General features: G+C 35.0%; 1 protein-coding gene across 2 annotated transcripts in view; it reads right to left on the minus strand.

The window, feature by feature from the left end:
- Positions 1 to 19,221, minus strand: part of HS2ST1 (heparan sulfate 2-O-sulfotransferase 1) — a 195,138-nt gene that overhangs the window by 42,597 nt on the left and 133,320 nt on the right. For both annotated transcript variants that reach the window (XM_082408707.1, XM_082408708.1), the window contains exon 2: positions 952 to 1,190. In XM_082408707.1, the coding sequence (XP_082264833.1) occupies positions 952 to 1,190 (239 nt within the window). The remainder of the gene's footprint in view (positions 1 to 951; positions 1,191 to 19,221) is intronic.

The raw sequence follows: 19,221 nt of genomic DNA on the forward strand, positions 1-19,221 counted from the left end.
AAGAATTACATGGGCAGATGATATGCCATATACAATTAGCCTTTACAAATAGCTCTCTAGCAAGAAAGTGATCCTAACCTTGTGTATCAATGTTATTCTCTTGCTTCAGTGTGAGGATTATAGGTATGCTAAGTAGTGGGATAACAATCAATTCTGTGACAATAAAACAAGTTCAGCTATTTTCAATCAAACAGATAAATACATTCTAACTATATGACTATCACAAATACCTTTCTAATAAGTTACCTTAAAATGGTATTTGATCCTACATAGTATTTTCAAATATTATCTTTTCATCTCATGGGGCCCAATTCCCATTCCCTTCAATATTTGTAGAGAGAACTTTATAATTATAGTCAGAACTCCAGGTGTGAAGAAAATATCTGAAACTATTGCTAAAGAGGGGAGTCAATTTCATTTCATGATAACTTGCTCCACTTTTCTTAAAACCATTTCATACAATTATCTATCTACCTGTTTATCTAAAGATTCTTAACAACTTGAAAGGCAAGATTGTGTTAAAAATATAAGCCACAATCCCTGTTTGTCAGGAGTTTATAGCTAATACTTACATAAATTATAGTAAAGATAAGATGAAATTCAGGAGTCTAGTCACAAAACTGAACCATATAGAATATAGGTATTCGTCAGATAAAGATTTCTCAATCATAAGTGGAGACAATATAATGATTTTTATTGCAGGGCATCTGCTAAAAATATTTCACATTTTTAAAAGGATACCATACTGAAGAGCAGCAATAGTCTCTTCAAAAATTCAAGAATGTGAAGAATGTAAAATTACAGGTAAGTTCGGTTGGTCCTTTCCCCCAAGAAACTTACAATCCACTGGGCTCAGCATATATATCCCTTAAAATGCTTTATCTCCTTGAGATACAAAATTTGAGTTAGGAAGTGTCAGAAAACATTATGCATCCCCTACGTGGTATTTACCTGATCTTGCAGTGACATTACTGGATTATTTTTGGTAGTGTTGATGTGAAGAACATGGTATTTATTCTTTGCACATAGGTCATAGGCAATATTGGTAAAAGAGGTGCTTGCAGTTTTGGGGACTCTGTTGTAAATGATCACCATGTCTTCTTCCTCATCTAAAGCTGCATCTTGCCGAGGGCCATCCATCGTATGTCGCTGCTCAATCTCTCGAACTTCATGTCTTGCAATAGCCCTTTCTGCAAAGTAAAACAGATTATGAACTTAGTTTTAAAAGACACTATAAGGAAGTTGTAAACACTGAAAATAATTTCCTATTCCTGGAACATAGTTTTCCTACTCAAGAACTGGGTTAAGAGCAGCTGAAAAAATGTTTTGAGGGCCAAAACTTCAGAATTACCCCTGAAGGATAATACACATGCATATGAAGAATGAAAGAATAAACAGTCATCAAGTTTAGAACTCCACAGACCAGAGAGTTCTTCAGTGTCTTTCAAAAGACACTTTTCATTCCAATAGAATTTCTACAGCCTGAATTAATTTTCAAACACATAAAGACAGACTGCATAGAATACTAAACTTCACAGTAAAAAATACACTTAGAAAATAAATTACTTATAATTTAGGCAATGATTTTGAAATGTATTACTTAGGATGTAGTCATCACCTGCTTTATCAAAATGTAGCAGGGCAGTGATTATAAATGCTGGTGCGATTTTCAGGTAACAACAGTAGAAACGACACCATAATAAAACCTTTTTCTTTTTGGTGTTGCATTACAGATAAGTCCTGGTTATGTTTATTCCTTAAATTCCATGGTTCCTCTAATTCAAATCAGTGTCCACCAAGCAGTTTGAAAAGCAGTAACATTTTGCTTTCGACTACTCTCTATTTAATATAAACTTCAGCTTCAAATAAAGAAAGAAAAGGGGAAGAAATTAGGGGAAAAAAATAACAAGATTGCAAGTTACTTTGCACAAAGACAACTGTTCACACACAGCATGCACCCTCCTACCACCAGATCTCTGTGCAAGCTATCTTACCTGCCTTGAACTCTCATCCATTCTCCCTCTACCTCAACCCTACCTAGTGAACTCCTCAAACTTCGCATTGAATTTAATCATCACTTGCAAGGGAAGCCTCATCTAATCTCCCTAACTAGGTCAAATCACACAAACACACACACACACACACACAATGTATGTGTATATACCTCATACTGCATGTCTCATACATAATTGCAATTTTACATTATATGTGTATTAGCATCTACCTACCATACTGGCGACAATTTAGTAAAGTGACATGAAAAAGCAATGCGGTATAATTACAATAACAAGTTCAGGCTTCAAATATTGTCTGACTGTGCATCTTAAATTTTGGTTCAGAAGATATGGCCACTATGTTAATAGAGTATGCTCGGAGCTGAGGATTCACATTCAGAAGACTTGAATTAAAGTTTCAGGCCTGCTGCTTACTAGCAGTGTGCTTTCCAAAGCAGGAAGAGAAGCACATATATGCATACAAGTGTATCCATTTTCATGGGGGAGAGTTGGTTGGGAATGTGGAGAAAAAGAGATGAGCTTAATGTTGAACATACTGTTGGATTGCCCAGGACACACAGGAGATAAAGATAATTGGGCACAAAGGTCAAGTGCTGAGAATATAGGTTCATGTAGAAGAAAGACATCTCGGAAAACCATAGGAATGGATGAAACTACCTAGATAATGTAGAATACATAGCATGGAAAGAGACAGTAATCTTAGAACAGAATCTTAGGAAATACCAACATTTAAGGGCCAAAAAAAAAAGACAATGCATAGAAAAACACTAAGAAGAAATAGAAAGAAAAAGAAATCTGGACAGACTTTTAAGAAGCATATACCACATGTTTAGAAAGCATAATATTTTTCAAATTGACAGTACTTTCCAAATGAATCTATAATCAAGGTAATGTATGATGCTCAAGCATCTCCATAGGATATGGAAGCTGTCTCATTAAATTCAACATGTATTCATGGAGAGCCTAAGCATATTATATTCAATAACTTTAAAAGAATTTTATCTTCCAAACAACCTCAAACTGTCATCACAGTCCAAAACTATTATGGTATTGTTATGTCCACACACCCTCCTTTTTCTACTAAGGGAAATAAAACAGTACTGTTGTCATTTAAGGGCTGACAGAAGTGTGAGAGGTTTCCTAGAACAGCCCAAACATACATGAAATTACCTTTACTTTTAATGGCTACACCAACAACCAACAATGCTGAATTTACTTTCACTAGTTTTTCTGAAATCAAGCATTTGGAAAAGAAACAGATTTTGTTATTTTTTTAAAAGAAGTTATTATTTAGTCTATGTATTCTTTATTTTTTAAGGTGCTAAAACTCTAGCTGGAGCATGAAACTAGCATGTTTTTAAAATTAATCATTGTTCTTGGTTCACTATGTGGATTAAAGCATATGAACTGTATATTTCACACAATTTTAAAACATTTCTTAAATTATGAAAAGATGCAAATTCAGGTAACTACTTTCCTCGTTCAAATAATACATTTATATGCATTTTCTATTTTTCAAATGTTTTTACTTTGCTTAAGCAAACAAGATAATTACTAATGTAGTGTTATGCCTAAAACTACATAAAAAGATAAAAATAGTGTGGAATATTAAGATAATTTTTGCTAGTAATATTAGTCTATAAAATCAAATCTCACTTAGTTGAAAAATAACAGTAACTACTGCTGATGGTGAACTACTATCTCTTTTCTCCTGTGACAATACTTAAAACCAGTAAGGATGTTTGCAATATGGCCATTTTCTTTACTTAGTAAGTACTCAATAGTTCCTTTTTTTTTTTTTTTTAATCAAAGAAGCTCTGCACCTCGTTAGTATAACTTCTGAGACTCTCTTAAATCAGTGGGGAAGCTTTATTAGTTACAGCACATGTGGAGTACACTTAGAGAATGTAGGCAGCATATTTAAAATACTAAAGATGCATTTTGAAGTAATGCTTTTTTCATGTTTGAGTAATGAATTATAGAGAATCTGCTATGCAAGTTATTTCAGAACTACCACAAAATGTACAGCCTGCAAATAACATGGAGTGCAATCTGAGTCATGATATTACAGGCAGGCCAAGCACAACTGGCACTAATATTTCAAACACTGCAGATGGACGCTGAACTTCATGGCAATTCTAGTTCTTCTAGGCTCCTATTGAAGGTGGCACACATCTCAGTTCAGTGACCTTTCCACATGGCAGATTACCAACAAACACAAGTCTTTTAAAAGGCCATTCATAATAGCAATAATTACCTATTTCTGCATTGACAGGGCATTAAAGGCCTATTTATTGAAAGAACATAATGATCAAGCTAAGTATAAAACACTGCATTAAATACACCAACCTAAATCTTACAAAGGATTAAAGTCACAAAGATGTATATATTAGACTACAGAAAAAAGAAAAGTAACTGAAAAGATTTCTTTAAAAATTGCAACATATTCTTTGACTAGTTTTTTTTTAACATTAAGGTCATTATTTGGGGAAACACCTTTTCTCTTCGAACATTTAAATAAATGTTCAATGTATTAAATAATTTAGAGAAATGTTTTGTATTCTGTACAAATTAAAGGACCCATGAATATAATCTTCTGCCCCCACCAAAGCTCAATTGTGCAATGGTCTCAGCAGAAAATAAACATTTTACAAATGTTCAAAATGTGTAGTATATCTGTATAGTGGGTAACACTTTAGGATTATAGGGATTAAAAAAAAAAAAAACCGCAAACGGAAAGACCAGTAAATTGCCTTGCTTTCAAATACTGAAACCTCTGCATGTTAAAGTAAAAAATATATAGTTAGATAATAGGTAAATAAATAATAAATAAAAGGCAAAGAACATTAAGAAAAAAAACACCAAATTTTTATTATCTATAATTCTAGAAAGAAAACATAGAAGTTGACAATAACAATATTAAGATTTCAGTAGATAATAAAGGTGGTTTGTAACAGATTTAAACTACATACATATAATAGAACAGAGCAAAAATATGCATTAGTGGCTCATAATGATTTTTTGGGTCACAGACCCCTTTGAGACTATTATGAAAACTATGGACCCTGTCTCCAGTACGGGTGACTTGTGCATTTCAGGGCTTCCTCTTAGAGACCAAATATCGGCAGGGGGCTCCATGACCCCAGTTTAATTACTTCTAAAAAAAAATGGCTCTTGGACAGTAAGGCCTGATAGTAAACTGCCTTGAGGCATTAGTATGTATATTGAGAAAAGAGGTTACTCACAAGTAAGAATTGCAGGCAAAGAGAAATCACAGAGGAAATTGGCAGCGTCTACTGAAAAAATGTCTATGGGGAGGGTGCCTTGGCATAACACTTGACCTGATAGGACTCCCTGGTAAGTGTGCCTATTGCAGAGCTAGATAATTTGGGCTCTAAGAGCTTGGAGCCATCAAATATCTGAATTAAAGTGGATCCTTAGCACTTTCTCGGGATAAATCCTGAGTTGTGTAAATCCCCAAATATTGTTCTGAAGTATAATTTATTCCCCATAAACTGTGTTTATAATGAGAAGTAGGAAGCAACAAAGTTGCACCAAAAGAAAGCTATTATAAGGTTAACTGATTCCTTTTGCAGTACCACTTAACTGTGAATGTACTGTCTAGCCAGACACTATCTGATCCTCATGGAAGTAGCACTTCGTAATCATTATGAATTAAATAAGTTGGCTGTCTGATTATATACATCACTTTCTTATGAATATTTTTAGCCTGAGTCAGTCTCCTTGAAGTCAATCACCATGGGGAATGACAAAATAAATTTCTATATGGATGACTAAAGGCTGGACTCCCAACACTGGCAAATGTTTTCTTGTGTGGTTTCCAGGCAGTCAGCAAGGGTGCCTGTGTTATCATTAAAACTTATAAGCATGTTTAAGTGGATCATCCTATAAAAAGGAGTTGAGAGCACCTTCCACTTCAAGGAAGATAGTGTAAACCTATGTTTTGCTATTCCTCCCATGAAGTACAACTAAAAACCCTGGACATTATATATAAGACAAACATAAGACTTAAAAGCTGGTGAGAAGAAAACAGACTACTTAGGGCCCTTGGGACCCAAGGAACGACACAGTGGTGAGTTCCCTAAGTTTTCTTCAGCCTCATATATCCCAGACTTGGAGCAGTAGAAGCGAGCAACCGAGGAGCAGGCATACACAAAGAGAAACCCAACAAAAACCTGCTCTCTCTTGCCAAAGCACCAAGCGACAGCATAGTAAGACAGAAAACTTTAGATAATAATCACTCTACTTTAGCCAAACTCCACAGAAAAAGACTGTGGTCCCACTTCCATTCTCACAGGCCCAGTGGGTAGCCTAGACTTCCACCCTCACAAGGGTGTGATCAGATGCCCAATATCCCTGATGGAGTGGTGCCAGGGAAGACTAAGTAGGGAGCCGGGATTTTCATCCCAGGCAGCGGTTAACAAGGCACGTCTGCAGTGTCAGGGAAGACCAAGCAAGGAATCAGAAAGCCTCCCTCCACATGGCAGTGATGAGAGGCTCCCGTCCCTCCCCACTTGGTGGTGTCAGAGGAGACCTAGTGGAGAATCAGGACTTTCACCATCCCCCAGCATAAGGAGGCCACTCCCATGCCTGCCCAGTGGTAACAATGAGCTCATCAGGTGTTGATGGAGGCCAACAAGGGAACCTGGACTTCTATCACCACTTGGCAGTAACAAAGCAGCACCCCTTCCCTTACCAGAGCAGTACTGGAAAAAGTCAACTAAAACAGAAGGTTTAAATAAAATTCAGAGTCTCCACAGATACAGAGAACAAACTAGTGGTTACCAGTGGAGAGAGGGAAAGGGGGAGAGGCAATATAGGGGTAAGGGGTAAAAAAGGGTTCTTATGGGATTATATGAAATCATGTGTGTGAAACTTTTGAAAACCATAAAGCATTACAGAATTTAAAGAATCTTTCATTCAATTTAAAAGAAAAAAAAAGATCCAGAGTCTCACAACATAATATAAAAACATCCAGGTTTCAATCAAATTGTTCTCAACATATCAAGAACCAAGAGGATCTCAAGCTCAATGAATAGAGATAATCAAGAAACGACAATATCAAGGGTACAGAGATGTTAGAATTATCAAAGCTTTAAAGCAGTCATGATAAAAATGCTTTCATGAACAATTACAAATAAGCTTGAACCAAATGAAAAAATAGAAAGCCTCAGCAAATAAGCTCATTAATGAAATAGAATACATAAAGAAGAACTAAATAGAAATTTTAGAACTCAAAAACAAAATAATCAAGATGAAAAGCTCAGTGAATAGGATCAATAGCAGAATGGAAAGGAAGGAGAGAAATTTAGTGAACTGGAACATGGAATAAAAGAAATTACCCAATCAGAATAACAATGAGAGAATATACTGGGAGGGAAAAAAGCAACAGAGCCTTGGGGAACTGTGGGATATAACAAACGATCTAACATTGGTGTCACGGAGTCTTGGAAGGAAAGGGGAAAGAAAGCAGGGCTGAAAGAGTTCTCAAAGAAATCATGGCTGAAAACTTGACATTTGACAAGAGACATAAAGATTCAAGATGCTGAACAAACTCCAAATGAGATAAACCAAAGACATCCATGGCAAGATACATCATAATTAAGCTTCTGACAACTAAAAATAAAGAAAAAATCTTGAAATCAGCCAAAGAAAATGAAGCCTTACTATAGAAAAAACTGGAATAACAGCAGATTTCTCATCAGAAGTCATGGAGCCAGAACGAAGTGGCACAACGTTTTTCAAGTGGTGAAATAAAAGAATCCTATACCCAAAGAAAATCACCTTCAAGAATGAAGGGGAAAATAAGATATTCTTATACAAAATAAAGCTACAGTAATTTACTGCCACTAGATCTACCCTAAGATTGATTAAAGGAAGTTCTCTAGACAGAAAAAAAAAAAAAAAAGACAAAAGAAGAAATCTTAAAACACCAAAAAAAAAAAAAAAAAGGAAAGAATAAACACATGGGTAAATACAATATACTTTCCTTCTCCTCAAGTTTTCCAAAATATGTTTGAGAGACAAAGCAAAAATTGTAACATGATGTGATGTGATTTTAAATGTATGCAGAGTAAATATTTAATACCATTATACTGTAAGTGGCAGATAGTAAAGGGATGTAAATGAAAGTAAAGTTTCTGTACTTCATGTGAATTGGTAAACTGATGACACCAGTAAACTGTGACAAGTGATATTTATATGATGTAATACATAAAGCAACCATGAAAAAAGCTATACAAAGACATTAAACTCAAAAACACTATGGATAAATCAAAAGGTAATTTTTAATAAATATAAAAGTAATTCACAGGAATGCAGAAAAAAGAAAAGAGAAAAACAGAAAACAAAAAACAAAAGAAGTATCAAAGGAAATTTAAAAATACATTGAAGTGAATGAAAATGAAAATAAAGCAAGAGGAATTCCCAAGATGGCAGAGTACAAAGACCCTGAGCTTACCTCCCCTCATGAGCACATCAAAATTACAACTATTTACAGAACAACTATTGATGAAAAAGACCGGAACCTACCAGAAAAGATCTTCTACAACTAAAGGTATAAAGAAGGAACCAAAATGAGATGGACAGGAGAGGTGGAGTCATGGTATAGTCAAGGCCCATACCCTTGGGTTGGGTGACCCACAAATGGAAGAATTATTACAACTGCAGAGATTATCCCCAAGGAATGAGGGGTCTGAGCCCCACAATGGGCTTTGCAGCCCAGGGGTCCTGTACCAGGAAGATGAGCCCCCAGAGCATCTGGTTTTTAAGACCAGTGGTGCTGACTTTCCGGAGACCCAGCGGACTGTGGGAAATAGAGACTCCACTCTGAAAGGACACATACAAAATCTCACCTGCTCCAGGACCCAGGGCAGAAGCAGTAAATTGAAAGGAACCTGGGTCAGACCCACCTGCTGATCTTGGAGAGTCTCCCAGAGAGACAGGAGGCAACTGGAGATCACCCTGGGGCAAAGACACTGGTGGCAGCCATTTTTGGGAGCTTGTTCTACCATGTGGACAGTGGTGTTAACAAGAGCCATTCTGGAATCCTCCCTCTAGCTTATTAATGTCAGGACCCAGCTCCCCCCACCCCCACCCACCAGTACTGGGACTCCTCAGGCCAAGCAACTAACTAGGTGGGGACACAGCCCCACCCACCAGCAGACAGGGTACCTTAACACCCCTGAGCCCACAGCAGCCCCTGGACATGGCCCTACCCACCAGAGGGCCCAGGACCCAGCTGCACACACCAGTGTGAAGGCACTAGACCCAGAACTCCCAGAGCCCTGCAGCCAGAGACACAGGAACCCAGCTTTGCCCACCAGTAGGCAGACAATAGCCCCAGAATCCCCTGAGACTCAGCCCCACCCACCAGCGAGCCTGCTCTAGCCACTGGACCCGCCTCATTTATCCTTCTTAAACTATCCCAAGAAACTGCAGAGGAAGGAATGCTTCCAAACGCATTCTATGAGGCCAACATCACCCTGATACCAAAATCAGACAAATATACCACAAAAAAAGAAAATTATAGGCCAATATCACTGATGAACATAGATGCAAAAATCCTCAACAAAATATTGGCAAGCTGAATACAAAAATACATTAAGAGGATCATACACTATGATCAAATGGAATTTATATCAGGGACACAAGGATGGTTCAATAGCCACAAATCAATTAATGTGATACACAACATTAACAAATTGAAGAACAAAAACCATCTGATGATCACAATAGATGCAGAAAAAGCTTTTGACAAAATTCAACATCCATTTATGATTTAAAAAACTCTCCAGAAAGTAGATATAGAGGGAACATACCTCAACATAATAAAGGCCATATATGATAAGCCCAAAACTAACATCATACGCAACGGTGAAAAGCTGAAAGCATTTCCTCTAACATTAGGAACAAGACGAGGATGTCCACTCTCTGCACTTTTATTCAACATTGTGTTGGAAGTCCTAGCCACAGCAATCAGACAAGAAAAAGAAATAAAATGAATCCAAATTGGAAAGGAAAATATAAAATTGTCACAGATTGCAGATGACATGATACTATACGTAGAAAATCCTAAAGATGCTACCAAAAAACTACTTGAGCTCATTAATGAATTCAGTAAAGTTGCAGAATACAAAATTAATATACAAAATCTGTTGCATTTCTATACACCAAAGAACTATCAGAAAGAAAAATTTAAAGAAACAATCCCACTTACAATTACATTGAAAAGAATAAAATACTTAGGAATAACTTTATATAAGGAGGTAAAAGACCTGTGACCCCATGTGCAAGGACTTTTCTAGACCCTTGTAGATACATGTTTTACATATACATTATGTTTGGGCATTAATTATACACTGATTATTAACATTAATGAAAATGTATTATGAAATAGAAATAAAATTTTCTTTCCAAATTTCATCTTACTAATGAATTATTACTAAAAATATATTGGTTAATGCTCTTAAGAGGATCTATTAGGTAAGAATACTAAAGTAGCTGTTAAATAGCCCATCGATCCAATAACCAACAATATAATTCTTTTCTTTTTATTGCTAAGGTTACTAAGTTAAAGGAATATGCATTATATTTTACTTAATATACTTTTCAAACTTGATTACAGTTTAGTACTGTTATTACACAAATTTTAAAACGTGAAATTCTTATAACAACCTTCCTTTATTACCAATCTGAGAAATGTATTCATCACCTATATGAAATAATAATATTGCTAATAGCTAACACTGAGTTCTCACTGTGTATTTTAAATGTATCATCTATTATATGCATGCTCTGTGTTCAGCGTTTTATATGCATTATCTCAAGTTTTGATTTTTAAAACAACCCTAAGAGGCACTACTATTATTCTCATCTAAATGAGGAAACTGAGTCTCAAAGAAGTTAAATGATCACCAGCTGAATACTAACATCAGGATACTGTCCAAGGTCAATCTGACTCCAGAGCCTGTGCTCCACATTATACTTGTCATCTGAGATTTAGTCCACTTCTATATGAGGAAGGAGTAGAGCTGCATAGTTAAATACGGCATGATGATATTATAGAAGTACCATTTTTTTTTTGCAAGTACCTGTTTTTAAAATACAGAATATTATAGTTAAAAATCATAGGTGAGCTGACTTTAAGACTTCATTCTTTACATATCTCAATCACTTGAAATGAATACTCTGATAGAAAATGGGGATTCCAACCAATATACTTTTCCCTTGTCTCAGGCTTTACCAAGATAAGACATCTCAAAACATCCCTCACACCTTTTTTATCAATACATACTTCTCAAGTAATCTATTCATATTTTAAATTTCCATCTTATACAAAATCAAACAAATGCCATTGTAATAAATGCCATAACAGAGAACAAAACACTTTTGAAACCAAGAATTGGGGTATAAAACTTATGGAGAAAGATACACTGGATAAACTGAGCCTTGAAAAGATGGGGCTGGGTTTCAAAATATAGAGATGGGTCATTGGGGAAGCCATGAAAGTCTGCAGAGTGACTAAGTTGATAAATAACAAATACACTAGTATAATTTGATTATAAAATTATTTAACAACAGTAGTGTGAAACAGCCAAAAAAATCTATGACAATTGTAGCTATACTGATAAGCATATAATTATCATAGTAATAACTGTTCCACTTATTGAGCCTTTATTATGGGCCAGAAGCAATGCTGTTGTGTGTTTAAACATATATTATTTCATTTAATTCCTACAGTAACCCTATACCTATTACCTATAAGACAATAATATGGAAATGTAGACTCAGATTAGTTACAGAGGTTTTAGGAACAAAGTCAGAATCCAAACCGTCAATCTGATACCAAAGTGTATATTCCTAACCAAAACATAGTAATTACTGTTTTAAACCACTGGAAGGCACAGTTCCTAGGAAATCTATATTTGTCACACAGGGAATATTATGTGTCATTTCTGGCATACACACAGAATAGAATACATTCAGAATGGGAATGAGCTGGATGGACCATGCCACACAAAGAACTGCTTTAAAAAACCCAGCGCACTTAGCTAGAGGAGAAATTCCATAAAAGTACTAAAAGTTATCTTGAAATATTTGGAAAGTTATTGTGAAAAGGAGGCACCCTTTCTATAGAATTACTCCAGAAGACAAGATAGACTATGGCTCAAGAGAGAATGGGCTTTTAAATAATTAGTAGTGCGAAGAAAAGATATATGCAGTTTAGGGGGAGGTAAGCTATCAGTCTCTAGAGATACTCATCTAGAGGCTGCATGAGGACCCACCAAAAGATGATGTAGAAAGGATTTCTGCACTGATGAGAGCTGAAGCCACAGGACCTCTGGGTCAGTTACCACTAGGTAAATTCCGTAAAGCTATGATATCAATTTCTCTGCTAGCATATAGATTGTTTTGAAGGATTCTCTCCACCTAGCCTCTAACAATGTAGGAATGAGCAGAAATAAAGACAGAAGCAGGCCGGTGACAATTAAGCAAGAACAGGGAGTGGAATGCTTACATACTCTTCCCATAATCCTGTCTTATTCAGTGACACACAGGTATATCTTGTTTACCTTGAGAAAGACAAAGAATATATCTCTTATGATTACAGCAAAAATTCAAATAATGAGCAGATTCATACTGTAGTATGTAGCTTTAAGTAATGAGAACGTTGTGATAATTTATAATGAAGTTCTTCACACTGGATTCATTAACTAATTCCATAAACACTTACTGAGAATCTATTAATTTATAGTTATTGCATCATGTCCTGGAGATAAGCCTAATCTTGGAGAGTTAGGTGGCATGGCATTATAATAAAATTTTATAAGATGCAGTGGAGGTCCCATAAATGGGATAGTTAGGAAAGGACACACAGAGGAGATCTGAGAAAGAAAGTATCTTCTGAGTAGAAAAAGAAAGTCATTCTAGGCATAGGGGAAAGCTTGAGCAAAACCCTTGGAAGTATAATACTGTATGGTGCATTTATTTATTTATTTATTTATTTATTTATTATTTTTTAACATCTTTATTGGAGTATAACTGCTTTACAATGATGTTAGTTTCTGTTTTATAACAAAGTGAATCAGCTATACATATATCTCCATATCTCTTCCTTCTTGCATCTCCCTCCCTCCCACTCTCCCTATCCCACCCCTCTAGGTGGTCACAAAGCACCGAGCTGATCTGCCTGTGCTTGCATGGTGCATTTAGACCCTAAAAGTGGTTCTTGATAAGCTCAGAATATGAGAGAATGGGTAAGGGCAAAGTAAAACATGAGGCAGACAAGTGGGTAGAGGCCGAGACACAGCATCTTAATCATCATACTGGGATATGAACTGTATCTTGTAAGTCAGCAGTTCTCAAACTTATTAGTCTCAGAACCTCTCTCTTTATACACTTAAAAATTAGGGACTCCAAAGAGTTTTCATTCATGTGGGTTATATCTACCAATGTCATATTAGAAATGAAAACTGTAACACTTTAAAAATATTTAATTGAGTCAAAAATAATAATATAATAAAACATTTTAGCATAAATGACAGTTTTGTGAAAATACTATTTTCGCAAAGAAAATTTAGTAAAAGGAATGACTTTTTAACATTTTTGCATATATTTCTAAATGTCTGGCTTAATGGAAGATAACTGGATTCTCATAACAACTGCTTTTCCATTCAAAATGTTACCATATATTATTTGGGTTGGAGTCTATGAAGAAATCAGACTTACACAGATTTTATACAGATGCACAGTTGGAAAAAGGAATATTTTAATAATCTTTTCAGATACATTTTTGACACTACACTAAAACTCAACAAGTGTTATTTCTTAAAGGCTAGTTGTAATATGATATATAATATAAAACGATATTAGTAAACTTTTTATACATTGTTATATTGATCTACCTTGTACCGTCATTTGAAAAATACTAGTTTATGGAGTTTAGCAGATCCTCCAAATGTTAACATGTTTAATTATACAATTCCAAAAAAAAAATCACATTCATTATATCATCACCAATCTCATCAAAATAGTCTTTTCAGTATTGGTAACAAATACAAGTTTTCTCAGATTCTCTAATTGGCAACACATATTATCAGTTGTTTTCCTCTATGTGACATATTCACTTTATTTCTGAGAAAATGTCTGCAAACTACCCAAGACTGAATAAATGGAACAGTTTATCTGTTAGCCATTCTTTCAAGTTAAAACAGTGTCCTATGTGGAAAAGTGGCTTGTTGGGCTTGCAACTCAAACAACACAAGTGCTCTTCCTCAAAACAACCGTTGTACTTAGGTTTGCAGAAGCACTTGATGTACTTCCCATTTTTTCACAGAATATTAAAAAGACATAACTAAATAGTCAAGATTTAATAAAGCTAATTGATTTACCTGCTTTATAAAGGACATTCTCATATGAAAATAGTGTTTTTGTTTTCTTTTGCTTTTTGGTACCTGTGAGTGCAAGGTGGTAAAGTATATAATGATACAATGATACAAATATCAGAATGGCATTAATGGAGAATGAGGTACTGGGCGAACATATGGGATCAAGACCAAGTGAAAAACAGGTTATAATGTAACTCTGATTCCATATACATCCACAGGTTTGTTGTGAGGGAAACTTGGAATATCAGTTTTTGGACATAGTGCGTTTTAAGATGCCTATGGAACATCCAGGTAGTAAGATATAAGTTGCTGAAGACATACATCTCAGGAAAAAAGTCCTGAACTAAAGATAGAAATTTAGGAATCACAACACAAAGGCTGATGTCAAAGGAGTGAATGAGATCATGAAGGCAAACTACAGAGTTAAAAATCAAGAACATCGAAACAGGATTTTGAGACCACCATCCTTTGATCTAAAGATCTCTTTTACCTATAATACATGTGCAATCGAACCAAAAACAATTCTGCAATACACTGCAAGATCATGAACTTACCTACTAATGAACATTTTAGGTGTTTTTTCTGTCCACATTGTCCATTTTTAAATACCCATATTTAGTACACTTCAACATGTAAAGCAGTTGTAAGACATATATCCTTCCTTCACATCTTACTGATATGCCTTTGGAATGCTTTTTTTTTAAGTTAATTTTTATTGGAATATAGTTGATTTACAATGTTGTGTCAGTTTCAGGTATACAGCAAAGTGAATCATTTATACATATACATATATCTACTCTTTTTTAGATTCTTTTCCCATATAGATCATTACAGAGTATTGAGAATTCCCTGTACTATACGGTAGGTTTTACTAGTTATCTATTTTATATATAGTAGTGTGTATATGTTAATCCCAGTTTCCCAATTTATCCCTCTCCCCCTTTCCTCCTTTGGAATGCTTCCTGAGAGCTTGATGAGTTTTGTAATTTACAAAGCACATATTTGAGCCTTACTACTATAGAATACATTTAACTAAAATAAATCTGTTAGAATTCTTTTTTAAAGTAAAAATGAAGATGTGTTAATGTAGAAGATGTGAAGAAGGTAGAAGGTTATTCACAGAAGAGACTTAAAAATTGTGCTTAAAATGTAAACACCAGAGGAAAAATACAATAGGCAGGACTAATTATATGTAAGCTTTGTAATCCAGCTAAGACATTGATTTTGATATTAAACTGGCAGGAAGACTCAGAGACTTCCTCAACTTTTAGCAGAGGTTCAAACTGCCATTAAAATCGATGTGCTTTGATTGTTGAAATAAATACCACACCAAAAAGATTAAAGCATTTTCAAAATCAAAAAAGAAATGCCAATATTGTCTGCAAAGCTGAATTATTTTCACACTTCAACAACTGCACCTAGTGCTCCATTGACTAGTAAGCAAAAAGAATATGGAGTAACTATGAATCAACTCCAGCTGGGTTTGGAGATCATTAACTAAAACCTATGCAGCAGCTGTTTGAAAATGAGAATTAGTGATGCTGAAAACTTGCCATTACTTCACTGGAGCTTGATATATGCCATATTCTAGAGCAGTGGTTTTCAATTTGAGCATGCATCAGAATGACTTGCAGAGTTTGTTAAAATACAGATTCTTGACTTCCCACCTTCTCCAGTTGTTAATTCAGGGTCCAATAATTTTCTCTCAAGTTCCCAGGTGATGCTGACATGATAGTCCAGGAACACTTTGAGAATGAGTATTCTAGAGAATATTTCTATTGGTTTATTAACAAGATAGGCAGAGAATATTCTCTTTTCTATGTAACTAATTAATTAGTATCCCTATTAATTTGGAATATACAGTAATTTTAAATATACTTTAGATAGGTAGAAAACAATGCTACTCAATTTCTTGATATAAACTAGTTGTGAGAGGGTTCTAGTCAAGACATACATTACCCTTTAACTCATGGCACTGATTCTGCTGGGCTAGGTGGGTGTGCCATTGCCTTCATGGCTCTCCACCAACCATTAGGTCTCCTAAGGCTGGCAGTTCCTCCTTCAAGGATGCTGTAACCATCATTATAGATGCACAAATGAAATGTTTAAATTGTTCTTGAGAATAAACTGTTATGAAACTCTTTGATATGCAGCATTTATTAATTCTGACTGACCTTCACTGCTTCCTACCCTTTCAGTTTGATACCATCACTTTTGGATACAACCACTAATTCAAGAACCATAGGTATTCATTTTGCAGCATTCTACTGTGCATGAAGAAATTCTGATCAGACTACAGTTCCCAGTATTAACTTGCAAAAATATTAATTAAGTTCAGGTAGAATACACATTACCCATTGTCAAGACTGAAAAAAATTTAACAGTAATTTTTGTATTTTGGAGTTTTATATCTTCTGAGAAACTGTGTTACATTATAGCTTTTTAGTTGGATTCATGCTTTTCATGGGTCTTTAAAAATTAGTTACAGGTTTTAAGATTCTAGAGAAGTTCATCTTTAAATGCCAATTTCCAAAATTCTTTTTTGCATTATGTCTTAAGTAAAAAAAAACAGTCATTATCCAGCATCCTGTTAAATACAATTCTTTTTTTTCCCATTTATACACTCATTTATTTATTTATTTGTTTATTTACACATCTTTATTGGAGTATAATTGCTTTACAATGTTGTGTTAGTTTCTGCTGTATTCCATGTGCCCACAGTGTAATGATGATTGGTATTCTCAGTAATGATCTGAGATACAGGACAGTTCTAGACAGTAATATCAATCGATGAAGACTAACATTTGATCACTTGGATCTTAAGTGTGTTTTACTGTATTTTAATTATGTGAAACACTGATAATCCGAGTATCATATAGATAAAATTCTCAATTAAGTAGAACATTCTTTACCTTGCCAACAACTAAACATTTACCACACAATACTGTTAATGGTCATTTTAATATGTACTTTAAAATAAGTTATTGTAAAACAATCTGCACCTATCCCATATTAGTTTTCCAGTTCACTAATGTGGGGGAGGGGCTTATTTTCCTATGCCAAAAATAAAACTATATTCATTATGTAAAGGTATGAGCTGATGAAATTAATGGAGATGAGGCAACACACACAAGTACTCAAAACTGTTTATTCTATAACCTTGTTAATCTATTTCAAACAGGTAACATAAATAAGTACATTCTAATTCCACACTGGGATCAGCGAAATTGTAGAAAACTGAAAAATCACAGTAGATTTAATGTAACTTTTTTTAAATGGGGAAAGGGGGTAGCACAAGTTTTTAAAAAGCTAACTTCTTTCTCAAAAAGAATGGTGATGACCATTACCCAGCATAGAGTAGGTATGAAATAAATTTGCTTAATGAAAACAATATGGTATTACTAAATTAATGCATACAGAAGATAGAGTTCCTCACTGAGCAATCCAAGAAAGAACTATTTTAAAAAAGAAATGAAGGTGTGATATGATTTGAGCCCTACTAACCTAGCAATCAGTGTCACACATGGCATGGTCAAAGCTTACCCTCAGAGTTTTTTTCCTCTAATGGTGCCAAGACTGTGTGAGAAAAGATAAGGAGCAGAGAAATTGAAGATTAAAGGAGTCAAATAACAGGTAGAACCATGATTTCCAAGTTGAGATGAATCCAAAAGTCATAAGGAGAGTTATGTTATCTTAAAATAGATTCTAGGGACTTCCCTGGTGGTGCAGTGGTTAAGAATTCGCCTGCCAATGCAGGGGACACGGGTTCAAGCCCTGGTCCGGGAAGATCCCACATGCCGCGGAGCAACTAAGCCCGTGCACCACAACTACTGAGCCTGCGCTCTAGAGCCCGCTAGCCACAACTACTGAGACCGTGTGTCACAACTATTGAAGCCCACGCAGCTAGAGCCTGTGCTCTGCAACAAGAGAAGCCACCGCAGTGAGAAGCCCGTGCACCACAACGAAGAGTAGCTCCTGCTTGCTGCAACTAGACAAAGCCCGCACGCAGCAACGAAGACCCAACGCAGGCAAAAATAAATAAATAAATAAATAAATAAATAAATAAATAAATATATATATATATATATTAAAAAAAAAAAAAGATTCTAGGGCATAATAGATTCTGAAGGTCTGGGAAAGTACTATGAATGAGTAATTTTCAAAAGCTCCCAAGGTGATATGAGTCTGAGTGACCTGAAAACTGTACCAACTGGAGACATTACAAGGCATACTAGAACACTGGAACCTAGCAAATACATTTTTGTTAACTCTGGTTTATGACCCTATAGGTATCATTCTCCATTTCATACATAACTAAGATATTATGGAAGAATTCTCCATAGCATAATTTCTCATCTTTGGAGGCCACTGTATTTCTTATTGAGTTCCAGTTTGTTTCTCCATTTTGGCTTTTTTTTTTTTTTTTTTTGGTGGCTTAAGATAAACTGGAAATAATAAGTCTAAATAAAACAAAGTGGTTTTAAGGAAAATTAAAATTTAGGAACAAGGTTACCTAATGAGATGTAACAATTATTCAAATTCTTAAATCCTTATTTATAATTACAAAAATTGATATTTGCACATTAAGAGTAAATGTGCACACACCCCAATGAAAAGACAGAGATTGTCAGACTGGACAAAATAAGTAAGATTCAATTATATCCTGCCTACAAGAAACTCACTTTAAGATGACAGGAATAAATGAGCTAAAAGGATGGAAAAAATGTATCATGTTAACAAAATTCAAAAGAAATCTAGAGTGACCATGTTAATAACAAAATGGATTTCAGAGCAAA

The sequence above is a fragment of the Balaenoptera borealis genome, assembly GCF_965194805.1.
Source record: "Balaenoptera borealis genome assembly, chromosome: 1".
NCBI classification, from domain to species: Eukaryota; Metazoa; Chordata; class Mammalia; order Artiodactyla; family Balaenopteridae; genus Balaenoptera; species Balaenoptera borealis.